The following is a 13270-nucleotide window of genomic DNA, read 5'->3' on the forward strand; positions in this document are numbered from 1 at the left end:
CTGAAGATCGTTTTTGTTGCTCCAGTTTTTGGCATCACGTTTTTGCTTTCTTGAATAAGTTTTATTCTAGTTATTTGTTTTTAAAAATCATTTATTTTCTCAACGTTTTGAGAAAATTGATTTTAGTAACAATCACTATTGGTATTGTTTTCGTGTAAAATCATTGTTTTTTATTGTGATTATTTTTGCCCCGAGGCACCGATACTTGTGCAAATTTAATATTGTCCATCGTATTTATTTAAAGTAAATTTGTGTTACAAACTTAATATTCCGCTGCATGTTATCTTAAATGCTATAACATTTATCACGACACTTAATTATGATAAAACACAAATTTACAATCTTACACTGCTACTATTATATAAACTCACATCTGTCAAGCAATATTTCTTGTACAGATAATAAATAATTTATAATAAAATCATTGTTACAGGTGAATTTTGTTGATATTGTTGGTGTGATTGAAATTTATTTATTTTTTAAATAAAAAAGAAAAAACACAAATTCTGCTCTTATATTGGGGAAGACATCTATCGACTTGGCATAGGGTTGAATAGCATGTGGAAAACTAGTTACCGCCGCTGTTGTTATTTCAGGTTCCCGCGAAACATCGTTTCCAGGTATTGACACCCGTCTGCGTCACCTATACATCCCAAATCAACTCCAAAATCCTAATATCAATAGAAGAAAATTCTTCAGATTTTGAAAACCAGTGTTCAAGCAGTCGCCTTCGTCTCTTTAGATATCCAAAGGTTTTGATTTCAGGGCCACAAATCGGCCATGGATTGGGTTCGCGGTGAAAGATTGGGACGTCGGAGTTTTGCTACGGTGAATTTAGCGATGGCCAGAAGACGAACTTCTCTATTCCCGCCATTGATGGCGGTGAAATCTTGTGGGGTCATGCATTGTTCTTCACTGATGAACGAGAAGCTGATTTTGGAGGCGCTAAATGATTGCCCACAAATTGTGAGTTGCTTCGGAGACAGCTTTTCGTACGAAAATGGCGTCAAATTGTACAATGTGTTGTTGGAGTACGCTCCCGGTGGCTCTTTGGCTGATAAAATCAAGAATTTTTCCGGTTACCGGAGCCTGCCGGAATCAGAATCCAGCGGTATACCAAAGCTTTGCTCAGAGGGATTGTAAAATCCAGGATTTTTGATTTTATAATGATAATATTTTGTACCAAGATTTGCAAGATTTTTGAAAATGGAATGGATAATTTTATCTTGAGCATTATTTGGAACTCAAGAATTTAATTAATATCGTGTATATTTTTCGTAATTTGAGATATGCAGAAAAATACATGGATAAAGATTTAAGCAGGAAGAGAACTCAATCTTGGATTTCAAAATCTTGAAATAGATATCATAGGATTTTCGAAAATGTTGAAGTATTTAGGGAGGATTTTCGAAATTTATGAGATATAGGGAAAAGTCTACACGATATAAAATATAGCCTTGGGAAAATTTAAAAGTTTAGCTACCAGGATTTTTGGAGAAAAATCAAAATACTATTTTGGAAAAATACCACTAAATTTCGGATTTAGGGAGGGAAACTTTTGGGATTTAAGAAAAATAATTTTTATTATATTGAGGGACAAAAAGTCTACCGAATATTGGAAATTAGACTCAAAGTCGAAATTTTGCAGGCTGGACATGACATAATTTCGAAATTATCCAAGGGAAGGATATCAAGATTTCGAAATTATCATCAAGGATCAGGGATAAAAATTTAGATTAGATCACGATTCTAGATGAAGATTTGATTCAATTCAAACGCGCGGATGACACCTATCGAGATAGCAGCCAACCCCTATAAATAGGAGGGCCCTATAACTCGAAAATCACACCTCATAACTCACCAAATTTTCGAGTTTGCTCTCCCTAGTTTCCCTAGGAATTTTCGAGTTTTGCTCAGCCGAGTAGCGAAGCGCTGCCGTCCAGTCGCCGAAGAGGAAATTTTCGAAATTTCCTGTGCAAGCCACCCTAGCTTTTCACGTTTTTCAGCAAGAATTTAAGGTAAGTGTGCTTGTTTTAAATGTGTAATTTCGGTGTATGCATTTTCGTTTTTTTGAAATTTCGGTCGAGTACAATTCTCTTTCTACCCCTTCTGGTTATGATTTCTGCATGGGTTTTATGTTGACACTGTGAGGATTCAACTTGATATGGGAGGGAATCCCAACTATGATATGACCCTCATACGGTGGGGATATAACCGATTCGGCCTCGCCCCCTTAGAGGAATAAAAATTAGGGACTGAATTCAGTAAACCATTGAAAGTAGATGAATCTCAGTGTCAGGTCAAGGATACGAATGTGGTATGAGTCAAAATATGCATGGTGTGTGTGTGTATGTATTTCGAAAATATATGTGCATGTTGTTGTGTACTCGAACGGCCCCCACTTGTTGAGTATTTCCCAAAATACTCACCCCTTACTCTCCCCTCCCCAGATAAATCAGAAGAACAGGTTGAGGAAGAAGAGTCGGAACAATTCTGGGGATGGTGATTTCGAGATTAGTCTTGGCCATGTTCTCATTATTTTCGAATTTTAGAAGTTTAATTTTCATGTAAAACGTTTCCGCATTTATTTATTTTTCAGTTGTAAAGACAATGTCCACTTTGCGAATTTATGAAATAAACTGGTTTCGGTTTATACTGTGCTACGAGGCTGGTTGTTTTTCGATTGTGTGATTACTGAACAACGTCGATGTTGACCAACCCCGGTTTCGGGGCGTGACAGGGATACATTATATCCACAAGTTGGGCTACGTGCACTGTGATATCAAGCTTCAAAACATTCTCTTGGGCCCGAATGGAGTAAAGATTGCCGATTTCGGGTTGGCGAAACGGGCTGGAGGACTAAAAGAGAATTTTTCTGGGTGTGAATTGAGGGGCACGCCGCTGTACATGTCGCCGGAGATTGTCACTGTTGGAGAACAGGGGGCACCAGCGATATTTGGGCACTCGGGTGCGCGGTGGCGGAGATGGTCACCGGAACTCCGGCATGCCAGTGCTCCGATGTGGCGGGGCTGCTGCTTAGAATTGGCGCGGGAGAAGAGTTGCCTGAGGTTCCTCAAAAGTTTTTCAAAGCAAGGGAAAGATTTTCTTGGAAAATGCTTGGTGAGGGATCCAAGCAAACGATGGACAGCTGAGATGCTCCTGGATCATCCCTTTGTTTCAGATGATCAAGATTTTGATTCTAATGAAGAAGAAAGCAAAGCTTTAATCTCTCCTACATGCCCATTTGATTTTCCGGAGTTGGAGTCATCGGTATCGAGCACCTCTACAAATTTCGCCTCGCCGGCATATTCCCCAGAATCTGGGTCTAGGTCTATGACTCCGGCGAGACGGCTTCAGAAGCTTTGGAGTGATCAAAATCCTGATTGGTCTGTTACCGACAATTGGATCACCCTGAGGTGAAGGATAGCATATGGTCCCATTTTCGAAGATCTCCAATGGTTTTATTATTTTTCTTACAAAGAAATTCTTTGATTTTTTAAAAATAATTGTACATAAGAGAAGAGATTGTAGGATTCATACATTTTTACTTTACACAATCTTCAAAAATTATTCCTCATCATATAGCTTAAATGTACATTTGCTACTATGTTTCCAGTTGCAAGCAAAATCAACCAGTTAATTTTTTTTGATTTTTTTGCAAATAAACTTTTTCACCAAGTACATTACTCAAACCTAAGATATAACATGAATCAACCAGTTTGCTCAAGTCTAGTACATAAAAAGAATCAACCACCGGCACAAGTACAACTTCGACCAAAAGATTGCTGCCCTTTAAAAGTAATGGCGGATGCATTAACTTTCTAACTTGAACCATCAAAACAGAATTCATGGCCTTCCAATTTACCAATACCGCTACGCATCCTGATTTCATCATGTGAGCTGATAGATGAAAAGAGTAAGAATGACCACCCATCAAGGTTGAACAAGAACAAAAACCATGAAGATCAACGACATGCCAATAGAAATGAGTACTTACCCAGTAAAATGTGGCGAAAAAGTTGTGTTGTTAACCAAACACGATAGGTTCATGCTGCTGCCTAAAAGGTCTTCTCTGGGGAAGCATGAGAGCTCTACCGCATTTGAATTGATATTGGATGGTTGTGCTTCGAATGGAACGAAAGTGTTTCCTTCAGAACTTACTCGATAGGCTTTAATTTCATGTAGAAGAGAAGGTTAGAAGATCCAACGATATGACGCGCAGACATGCAACTGATTATTTAATGAGTGCAAGCGTTCGTTCACCTGTCATAGTACTTGGAAGGCAATCCTCGATTCGATGTTTAAAATCCAGAACCTCCTCCTGACAAATTTCCTTCACATGTAAGAAACATTAAATTTTCAGATTAATCTATAAACTAATTGATAGGTTGCATCCTGAAAAGGCAAAAACCAAGCTTACCGACGAAGATTTGAGCAACTGAATTGGTCCAAAATTTGACCGGATTGATGAATCCGTTTGAAAAGATGTTCTTGAATTGATCATGGTTGAGAAGTCGGAAACTGGCATCCCTTCAACACCGTCATTTTGTAGACTGAGTATGGCTTCAGTCGAAGTCTCTTGATCAATGGGAACTGCTTTTGTCATGTTCGTGTTTAAGGATCTAGTTCCCTCGTAGCTGTCTGGTCTAATTTGAGGGATTTGATTCGGATGCAGCATCCCAGGAAGGCAGATAGGGTACATACTTAATCCATTTCGCACTGTTAGCATCTGGTGAATCGGATTGGTACATAAAACATGATTTTAACATTTAATTGTAGACAAAAATTTCATAAAAACAAATTAACCAGTGTGATCATTCTTGAAAAAAATCCAGTTGATACTGCTTGATACAAGTATTTTAATGGTCTCATTTCTCAAGTAAGACTAGACCAAGTGTGGCTTATCCTTGGGGAAGAAATAACCAAATACATGATTACGTAGCCCAATCTCAGTTGATGTTTAAATCTACATAAAAATTTAACACCGGGTTTTGAGACAACTCTTAAATCTAGCGAGCTCCGAAACCTTGAGACATAACAAATGTTATCAAACTTGACGTCCATATATGGTTTACAATCGACCCAGAGCTCATCATTCGTATTCAGAAGGAGGGGTGATTTCGAGTTAGCTTTATACTTTCATTGGAACTAGATGATATTATTAGATATTGGATCATTAACCGACAATAAATTACAAGCTACACAAAGGTTTACACAGCTTTCAATCCAAACATAAATAATTTCCATTTGGAAAACAAGAAGCCCACACTCTACTCACTTGTACTTGGAGCTGAAGCTGCTTGAGGTACTCGATCGCTTCATCAAGCATCGAAGCCTTATCCGTCTGGAGAAAATCAAGATATCACCCAATCACCATTATAATTACCTAAAAGCGAGTACATGAAATCGAACACTAACTTCAGGTTTTTCCTAACCTTGTTCGAATTCGGTATCAGATTTTGCAATGCCTTCATTTTCTCATTAATTCTGCTTCTCCTCCTCTGTCAAACGAATATAATAACATCAAGACTTATCGAAGGTAAAACATGTATATAATTCGAAGTCTGGAAAGGCAAATTGAATACAACTTTTTCTGAAAGATTATGAACTTCAGCAGCTCTGCTTCTCTTGGATGAATTTCTCTGGTGTCTTGGATTTGGCGCTGTTTCTTCTATCGATGCTTCAATGGCTTCCTACACGTAATCAATAATATCGAAACAGTCATTATTGGCTTGTTCCGATGGCATATCGTCCACTGTTCCATATCAGATGGCATACAACAAAATACGTGTATATTGCACTCTTAAGAATAAAAATAAAACATGATTTCAACTGAAATAATCATAAGAAAATTTCAAATTTATAGATGTAAGAATACAAATACAACTGCAAGAACAAAGCTAAATGTTTAGTACCTCGCTTTCGCAGTCATAATCATCTGGATCGTTATCCAGCGTCCCAACAGAAGAAGACGCGACATTCACCACCGCGCCTACCGGGAAACAACCCCCTGCCGGCAAGTTCAAACCGGAACACAAATCGGACGCAGGAATCAGACCCGAACCCGAACCCGAAACAATACCGACCCCGGCTTCACGATTCTCCACCACAACATTACCAGAAGAACGGAGTAGAAATTGCTGGAGAAAAAGTGAAATGTCATCAGGCTCCACAGGAGAAGAAGATGAACAACACTTGTTTCCAGTATCATAAAGATTGGCCATCGATAATTTACACGTGAAAGCCTGCTCCTTTTTTTTCGCTCAAAAGAAGGGATCAAAGAACACAAGTCCAAAAGGGTCTTTATATCTTTCTTGGTTTTTCATCTTTTTTGACTCTGTGGAAAAGTTACGAGAAAGAAACCCATTTGGACAGTGTTTTGGTGAAGCTGGAGGTCTCTGATAAAGGTTGCTTGGAGTGCGGGAGCGTGTGATTATGAGAGAAAAAGGAACTGCAAAAAGCAAAATATGCAGTGTACTTATTTGCAGGAGAGCTGGTGGTGAGAAAGATGGAATTCCACGGCGTGGATTTTTTAAAACAGTCAAATTATATATTATAAATAATTTTTAGATTTTGTTTGGAGTCTAACAGAGATTGTCTTTCTTTATTTTATCAACACATTTTCAATTCAACACGAATAAATTTTAATCGCATCAATATAAACTAATAATTTCAAGTTAATTACACTTACACATCAAAACACTATTTTAGAATCGAAAATAATAACTGGATTTTCTTGAATTTGAAATAAATCCATTCGAGAGACTATGGAAAAAATTAAATCGTGAGATTTTGACATGCATGTAATAAAAACTAGCAGCATATCGTATGTTGTCTCCTTTGTCAAACCCCCCTGCACGTATGCTCTGCAAAGTCGGGGGGAAATGTGTTTGACTGGTTTTTTGATTCTGTAAATACTGCATCTGTCAATCTTGCACGCAGACCCAGTCTTTGACGAAACTAAGTCAAGAATATTTTGCACTCACCAATTTTTATTAATTGTCTGAATGTAGTAAATTAAATTTATCCAGTAAAAATCCTTGGAGTCATGCTCATTTTGATCGGTTTCGTGACACAATTATTCTTAATTTTAATTATAATGTCAGATATTATTCGGATTATCGATAGTGGTTAACAAGTTTCGGAAGGTGCATGGGAAGTTTTTCAAATTACTATCACATTTTATGATGTTTTCCATTTAGGATATTCATATATCACTTTTTTTTAAAAAAAATATTTATCATCTAATATGAATTTATTTATAGTTTATTTAATATTATTTAATATTAATATTTGAAGTCACAAAATTTTTTGATTTTAAAAAATACATTCTCATCTTTTGATTTGTCTGCATATATTGATTAATAACACACATGGGAATTGATGATATCCGATATAGTTTATGTAACTAGAATAAACTTATGCTACATACATTGAAATAAATCTAAACGAAAATAATAAAATAATAAGTCAAAGCAACATCTGATATTCAAAATAAGAGGGAAAAGATTGTTGTTTTTGTTTTAAATTTTTGTTTATATATTTTAATGTGGTACAATATAAGATTTATTGTTGTCACATGTATGAGTTATATAAGATAACATCGATGTCAAATAATCAATATTTGATGAATTTAGTGATTTTTAATGAAAAATAATTTAAAAAATCCAAGTTATTGGATGAAAAATAAATATTGATAAGTTATAAGATTAAAATGCAAAACATGTCAACTGGAAAATTTGAATTTTTCTCAATTTAGCTTACGTGCATGATTAAGATATAACATCAAAGAGTTTAGGATTTTCAAGCATATTTGAAAATTATAAGGGTGCAAAGGAGATGCTCGAGAATATTCATGAGCTAATAAAGGTGCTCAACTATATCGATCTCGACTCGAGCTAGTTTGCGAACTCAATTCATGTGATCACAAGTCACAAAATTGAAGAACATGTTCGCGAGCTTAGGTTTTAAAACATGGTCACCACTTATGAGCATTGAGCGTTATATATAAAATTAATAACAGTATATCATATTATGTTATGTTGATTTTATTTGATATTATTACTATATAAAAATATTTAAAAATTAATTTTGAGCTCCTTAAACAATTTATGAATTTATATATGAATAATTATGTTCGAAGTCATACCCGTTTTAAACTCTAGGTGAGACTCGTAATTAGTATTTTAAACACATTAAAATTATAATTTTGAACGCTTATATAAAAAAAATTATCATTATTTTTTTGAACAAAAATTAGCATTAATTTCAATTCATATGCAATTAATTAACTAGTTTGATCGTACTCACCATCTCAAACAAATAAAACATTGTGTTACATCAATCCTTAAATGCCCAGAACACGAAGTTTACTTTTACTTAAAGTGGAATTTTATGTTGTTTATGGTTAATTTGATCTGAATAAACTCCAATTTAATGGTATGGTTTTTTTTATTATTATTTAAAAAATAGGCAAATACGTTCAAAGAATAACTTTAAATAAAGTTATTGTTTTATTGGTTTAAATAAAGTTTTGTTCTTCTAATTAAATCCAATGAATCCGACTTTTAACGGAGTATCGACGTAATGTCAGACATTATCGATATGTAAGATCGTGTATCTCATAGACTGAAATGTTCAAAAAAATCAAAATTTTAAGATAAAATTTAACCAATTAAAGGGCCAAAATATACATTAGTCAAATTTGTTGAAATTTTTGAAACTCAAGATCATGTTTTATCTTGGGATTTTGGATATTTCAAAGTACTAATTAATTAATTGGCTTGTCGTATTCTTATTTATGGGAGTTTAATTTAATGGCATCAACTTTTTTGATTCCTTAAAATCATCGATAAGTCACTCTCCAATATCAATGAGACTCACACAACCACCATTATAGATGAGGGGACCAAAACAACACATTTGGATGACCAAGCAAAACATTTTCTGGTTCACTTTCTTTTCTTTTTCTTCTATCCTCAAGAGATATTTCTATTTTTAATCAATTCTTGTTGTTAAATTAATTTAAAAATAGTTTTGTATGATAATAATCCTTCGCGTTTCGAGAGTCAAAACTTGGTGTTTGAGTCGTTATAAATCAAGAAATTACAGGAAATCGTGCAATCAACTTATATACTATGTTTATCTGCTAATTAGCGATAGATTTTATCATCTGAGGTTTAATTACAGTTTAATAAGTTTACCATATTAAAACTTAATGTTATTTTTAACACCAACAACACAAAAATTATTGTGAGATGGTTTCACAGATCAATTTCGTGGGTCGAATATCTTATTTGGATCATTCATGAAAAAGTAATACTTTTTATGCTAAGAGTATTACTTTTTATTGTGAATATCGGTAAGATTGACCCGTCTCACAGATAAAAATTCGTGAGATCGTATCACAAGAGACTTATTTTCCGTACAAACAATTATACTATACTTGGAAGTTTGATTGAGTAAATAATTCTATATATCTCTTTACACAAGTTCGATACGTTGTTCACCTGCTGTACATACTTATGTGTCAAATATTAAACATATAATTTTAATAAATTTCATCATGATGCACGTGGCACCCTTCCATTGGCAGAACGTCATCAATACGTCACACATCAAATTCAATTTCCAAACACGGCAAGCAAACGCAGTATTAGACTAGGGTTTGGATAAGGAACGTGTCGATTAAGCAAACAAAAATAGCTGCTTCGGTATTCGCGATTTTATTGAAATTTGCCTTCTATCTAGTGTGCGTTACATTTTCTTCTTCATTACAGCATTCACATTTTAATTTATTAATATTAATTTTTTTAGTAAAATATTTATATCACATCAAAAAATTATAACATATGAAATCATTGATACGACATGAATTCTAAATATATTATTATAACTTATTTCAAAAATTAAGAAAAATTGTTTTATTCAAAGCATTAATTAAACATGTTAATTTATACTATCTATATTTAATATGACTCTGAATTTTTTTAATAATTTTCAAAACATCGTCCTTTTATTTTCTAATATTTCAATTTTAAAAACTAATAAATTTCATTTTAATTTTTTTTAAAAAATACTGAAAACACCCATGCTAGTTTATATAAAAAAAAATGGCATATAATATTGTTTATCCATTTCTTTCAATTTCTTTTTTACTTGATCATATATCAATCAAAACAAACCGTATTTCTATATTATAAAATTTCTCTTTACCTTAAGAAACTCAAATGCAATACATTTATTTGTCAGCAACTAAAATTTCATCATTATTTTTTTCATTTCTAAAAATAAATATAAAATAATAATAAAAGTCTTAATTTAATTTTAAAATTTAATACTATTCATATTTTTTGGGACTAAATTATTCATATTTTTTCTCAAGGTTTTGTAGAGTAAGATGTTTCGAAATCTTTCTTATAAAATATATAAAAGTAACGGGTGTACAATATATTTTTTCGCAAAGCATTTAATACATATTCTGGTGATTAAAATATAATTACAATCTATAAAATATTATTTGAAATCTATTCATTTAATATAGAATCACATTAAATATTAAAATCGGTTTATCGTTATTATTTTTTTCCTCGAAGAATGTTTATTAGACAAACATAGTAACTATGAATATGATAAATCATATTTTGTTTTAAGGCAAAAACTTGTGTGAGACGGTTCACGGGTCGTATTTGTGAGACGGATCTCTTATTTGGGTCATCCATGAAAAAATATTACTTTTTAAGCTAAGAGTATTACTTTATATTGTGAATATGAGTAGGGTTGACCCGTCTCACAGATTAAGATCCGTGAGACGGTCTCACATGAGATCCACTTATTGTTTTAAATAAAAGTTTTATCGGTATTCAATTCTTTTATAAAAGATATAGTTGAATAAATTAATTTTAAAAATATTAAATTCCATATCTAAACATGGTCGAAGTCTAGGGTTTCCCATGCACAGCCCATAGCTCCCCTTCTAAATCTCCGATCACCTGTTATCCGCTTCAATCATGTAAATAAACTCAACTCCCAGTCTTCACTGATCTTTAGATCGACGATCGATTTGCTTACGAAGGACCAGTTTCTCTGGCCGTGCTAGAAAAGGTCGAGGAAGACGACCTTTTACAGCAGCTGGTTCTAAACTGGTTTCTCATTCGCAAATCGATTCTCGGAAGAGCTGTAGTTGGAGGTGGTGTAATATGCTCTCTCCACCGGTGGAGCATGCATCACGCTTTCAGCCCGACAGAATATCAGATTTAACCAATAAGCCGCCGTTGAAGAGTCCATCAGTTTTTCAAAAAAAGAAGAAGAAAAGAGTCCATCAGCGCCGGCTTCAACGAGTCTTAGCCAGTCTCTTCTAGGGTCGGATTCATATAAGTCAACGAATCACAAGATTGACTCAACTGAGGCAAAAAAAAACCGGACTGCACGACAAAGACCACGCCGCCTCCCGCCTGTACGTTCACCAGCGGCGTGGCGAACCCCGTTTCTGTTCCTGTGGCCAACGTGGTGGCGGTCCGGGTGCAGAAGCCGGACAAGGTGTTCACGACCTTCGGGATATGAAAAAAACAGAGGTGAGCTAGGAACTACATGATGGGATTTCAGCAGTAGCATTACATTGTGCATGCATAAAGCCAATGTGAATGAGAGATTTCGGAATCCAACCCTGGAAGAGGGAGGCTAAGACTCGCATTGCCGACCGGCGGACCGGGGATCTCTTGACTTTCTCGGAGAGAGCTTATATATATTTGAACCGGGTCCTCTGGTTTACATGAAGTTTGAAAAAAAAAGAATCGACAGTCATTATATGCACTATATACGATAAAACCAAATGCAAACCTTATCTTCTCTTTGTTGTGGTTTTGAGATTGGATCGATGACAGTTCATTCATTAATTGAAGCATTGCTATAGCAGATTTATAGTATGATTCTTGTTATTTTTTCCACACTTTTTTTGATGTTAAGACAAAAATATTGGAATGGAATATAACCTCTTACGAGTTTCAGTTTCAAAACACGGCCATCTCATTTTTAAATATTTATTCACGTGTTTCGGAATATTAATGAAACGACTCGTGCTACTAAAATAATATTATAATTTTTTTTTGCAAGCTAATTTCGAAAATGCTCATACACATGCATGCGAAAGAAAACATACCACCATGCATATTAAAAGTTACTCAATCACTGAATAAAAATACCGCAGTTAAATAAAAATCTAAACATCATCAAAATCCCTAGACTTCTGATTTCAAATAACTCAAACGCAACAATCAAAACATGTCGTATAATCAACGTATAAAAAGATATAAAATGTATAAAAACAATGTTCATCCATGATCCATAAACATATAGTACGGAAAAATGCAAGGCCCTCGAGTCATCATACGCACCCTCAGTTCCTTCTACTCAGTTTTCGGTGCCTCCAGTCTCAAATTCATCATGCTCACCTGCATCATTCACATCTAGTGAATCTAAAGAGTCAACACACCTGAATCGTTATAACAAGTACATATACATAACATGCAACAATGAAAAAGTACTGTAATTAAATAAATTTTATTATCTTGAAAGCATGAGCGTAAACATAACGTAACATAAACATATTCTAAACATATATCATCATATAATCATATACGTGTTCATTTTTCTTATTTGAATCCAGATAATTAGTTGTGACTTTCGTATCAACTATAGTCGATGGATCCATCTACGTATAACCGCGGTACCCGACAGCGGAGACATGAGCTACAGTATTACCCATCCACAGAGCCTTGGCCTTACATGTTCGTGTTCGTATTAGTTACAACCAACTCATATCCTTCAAAACATATCATCATATTCATCACTTATAAAAATCATGCATGTACGTAATTTCCTTAAAATCAAGCATGAAACGTATTTTCGTATTTCCAGAAAAGTCATGTTAGTGATTACATATGCATTTAAAACATGTCAATTTGTGATCAGGGTGCTGCCAGGGTTGCTAACTCGACCCGGGTGCAAAATGATCATTTTACCCCTGGAAACTCTAATTGTCATTTTGCACCTGGAAACTCTAATTGACCATTTTATCTATGGACCTCAAAATTTCGACCCGAATCCAACTCCTTAAAAAACCTCAAAACATATTTAATTTTCTAGACATAACCTCGAGCCCATTTCGTAACTTTAACTATTCGTTTTAAAACTTGGACAGGGGCCCAGTTTTAACCCGAATCAACCCGAGACTTAACTAAATTTTAACAACAACTTAATCACAACCTACCAG

General features: G+C 34.3%; 1 protein-coding gene and 1 pseudogene across 2 annotated transcripts; one reads left to right on the top strand and one right to left on the bottom strand.

Annotated features, from left to right (window-relative positions):
* Window positions 1–650: 650 nt before the first annotated feature.
* LOC140985826 (mitogen-activated protein kinase kinase kinase 20-like) lies at window positions 651–3425 on the top strand (annotated as a pseudogene).
* Window positions 3426–3578: 153 nt separating this feature from the next.
* Window positions 3579–6506, bottom strand: LOC140985825 (uncharacterized). 2 transcript variants are annotated; one of them, XM_073453774.1, is made up of 8 exons: window positions 5916–6506; window positions 5589–5693; window positions 5436–5501; window positions 5279–5344; window positions 4421–4729; window positions 4264–4321; window positions 3998–4169; window positions 3579–3900 (listed from the first exon to the last, which is right to left on the bottom strand). In XM_073453774.1, the coding sequence occupies exons 1-8, from the start codon at window positions 6222–6224 to the stop codon at window positions 3822–3824; spliced, it is 1164 nt and encodes a 387-aa protein (XP_073309875.1). In that variant the 5' UTR covers window positions 6225–6506; the 3' UTR covers window positions 3579–3821. The 2 variants fall into 2 exon arrangements, with proteins under 2 accessions (XP_073309875.1, XP_073309874.1); XM_073453773.1 differs by having other exon boundaries at window positions 4264–4333.
* Between the last annotated feature and the right edge of the window lie 6764 nt (window positions 6507–13270).

Source organism: Primulina huaijiensis, chromosome 10 (genome assembly GCF_012295235.1).
Source record: "Primulina huaijiensis isolate GDHJ02 chromosome 10, ASM1229523v2, whole genome shotgun sequence".
Taxonomy (NCBI): domain Eukaryota; kingdom Viridiplantae; phylum Streptophyta; class Magnoliopsida; order Lamiales; family Gesneriaceae; genus Primulina; species Primulina huaijiensis.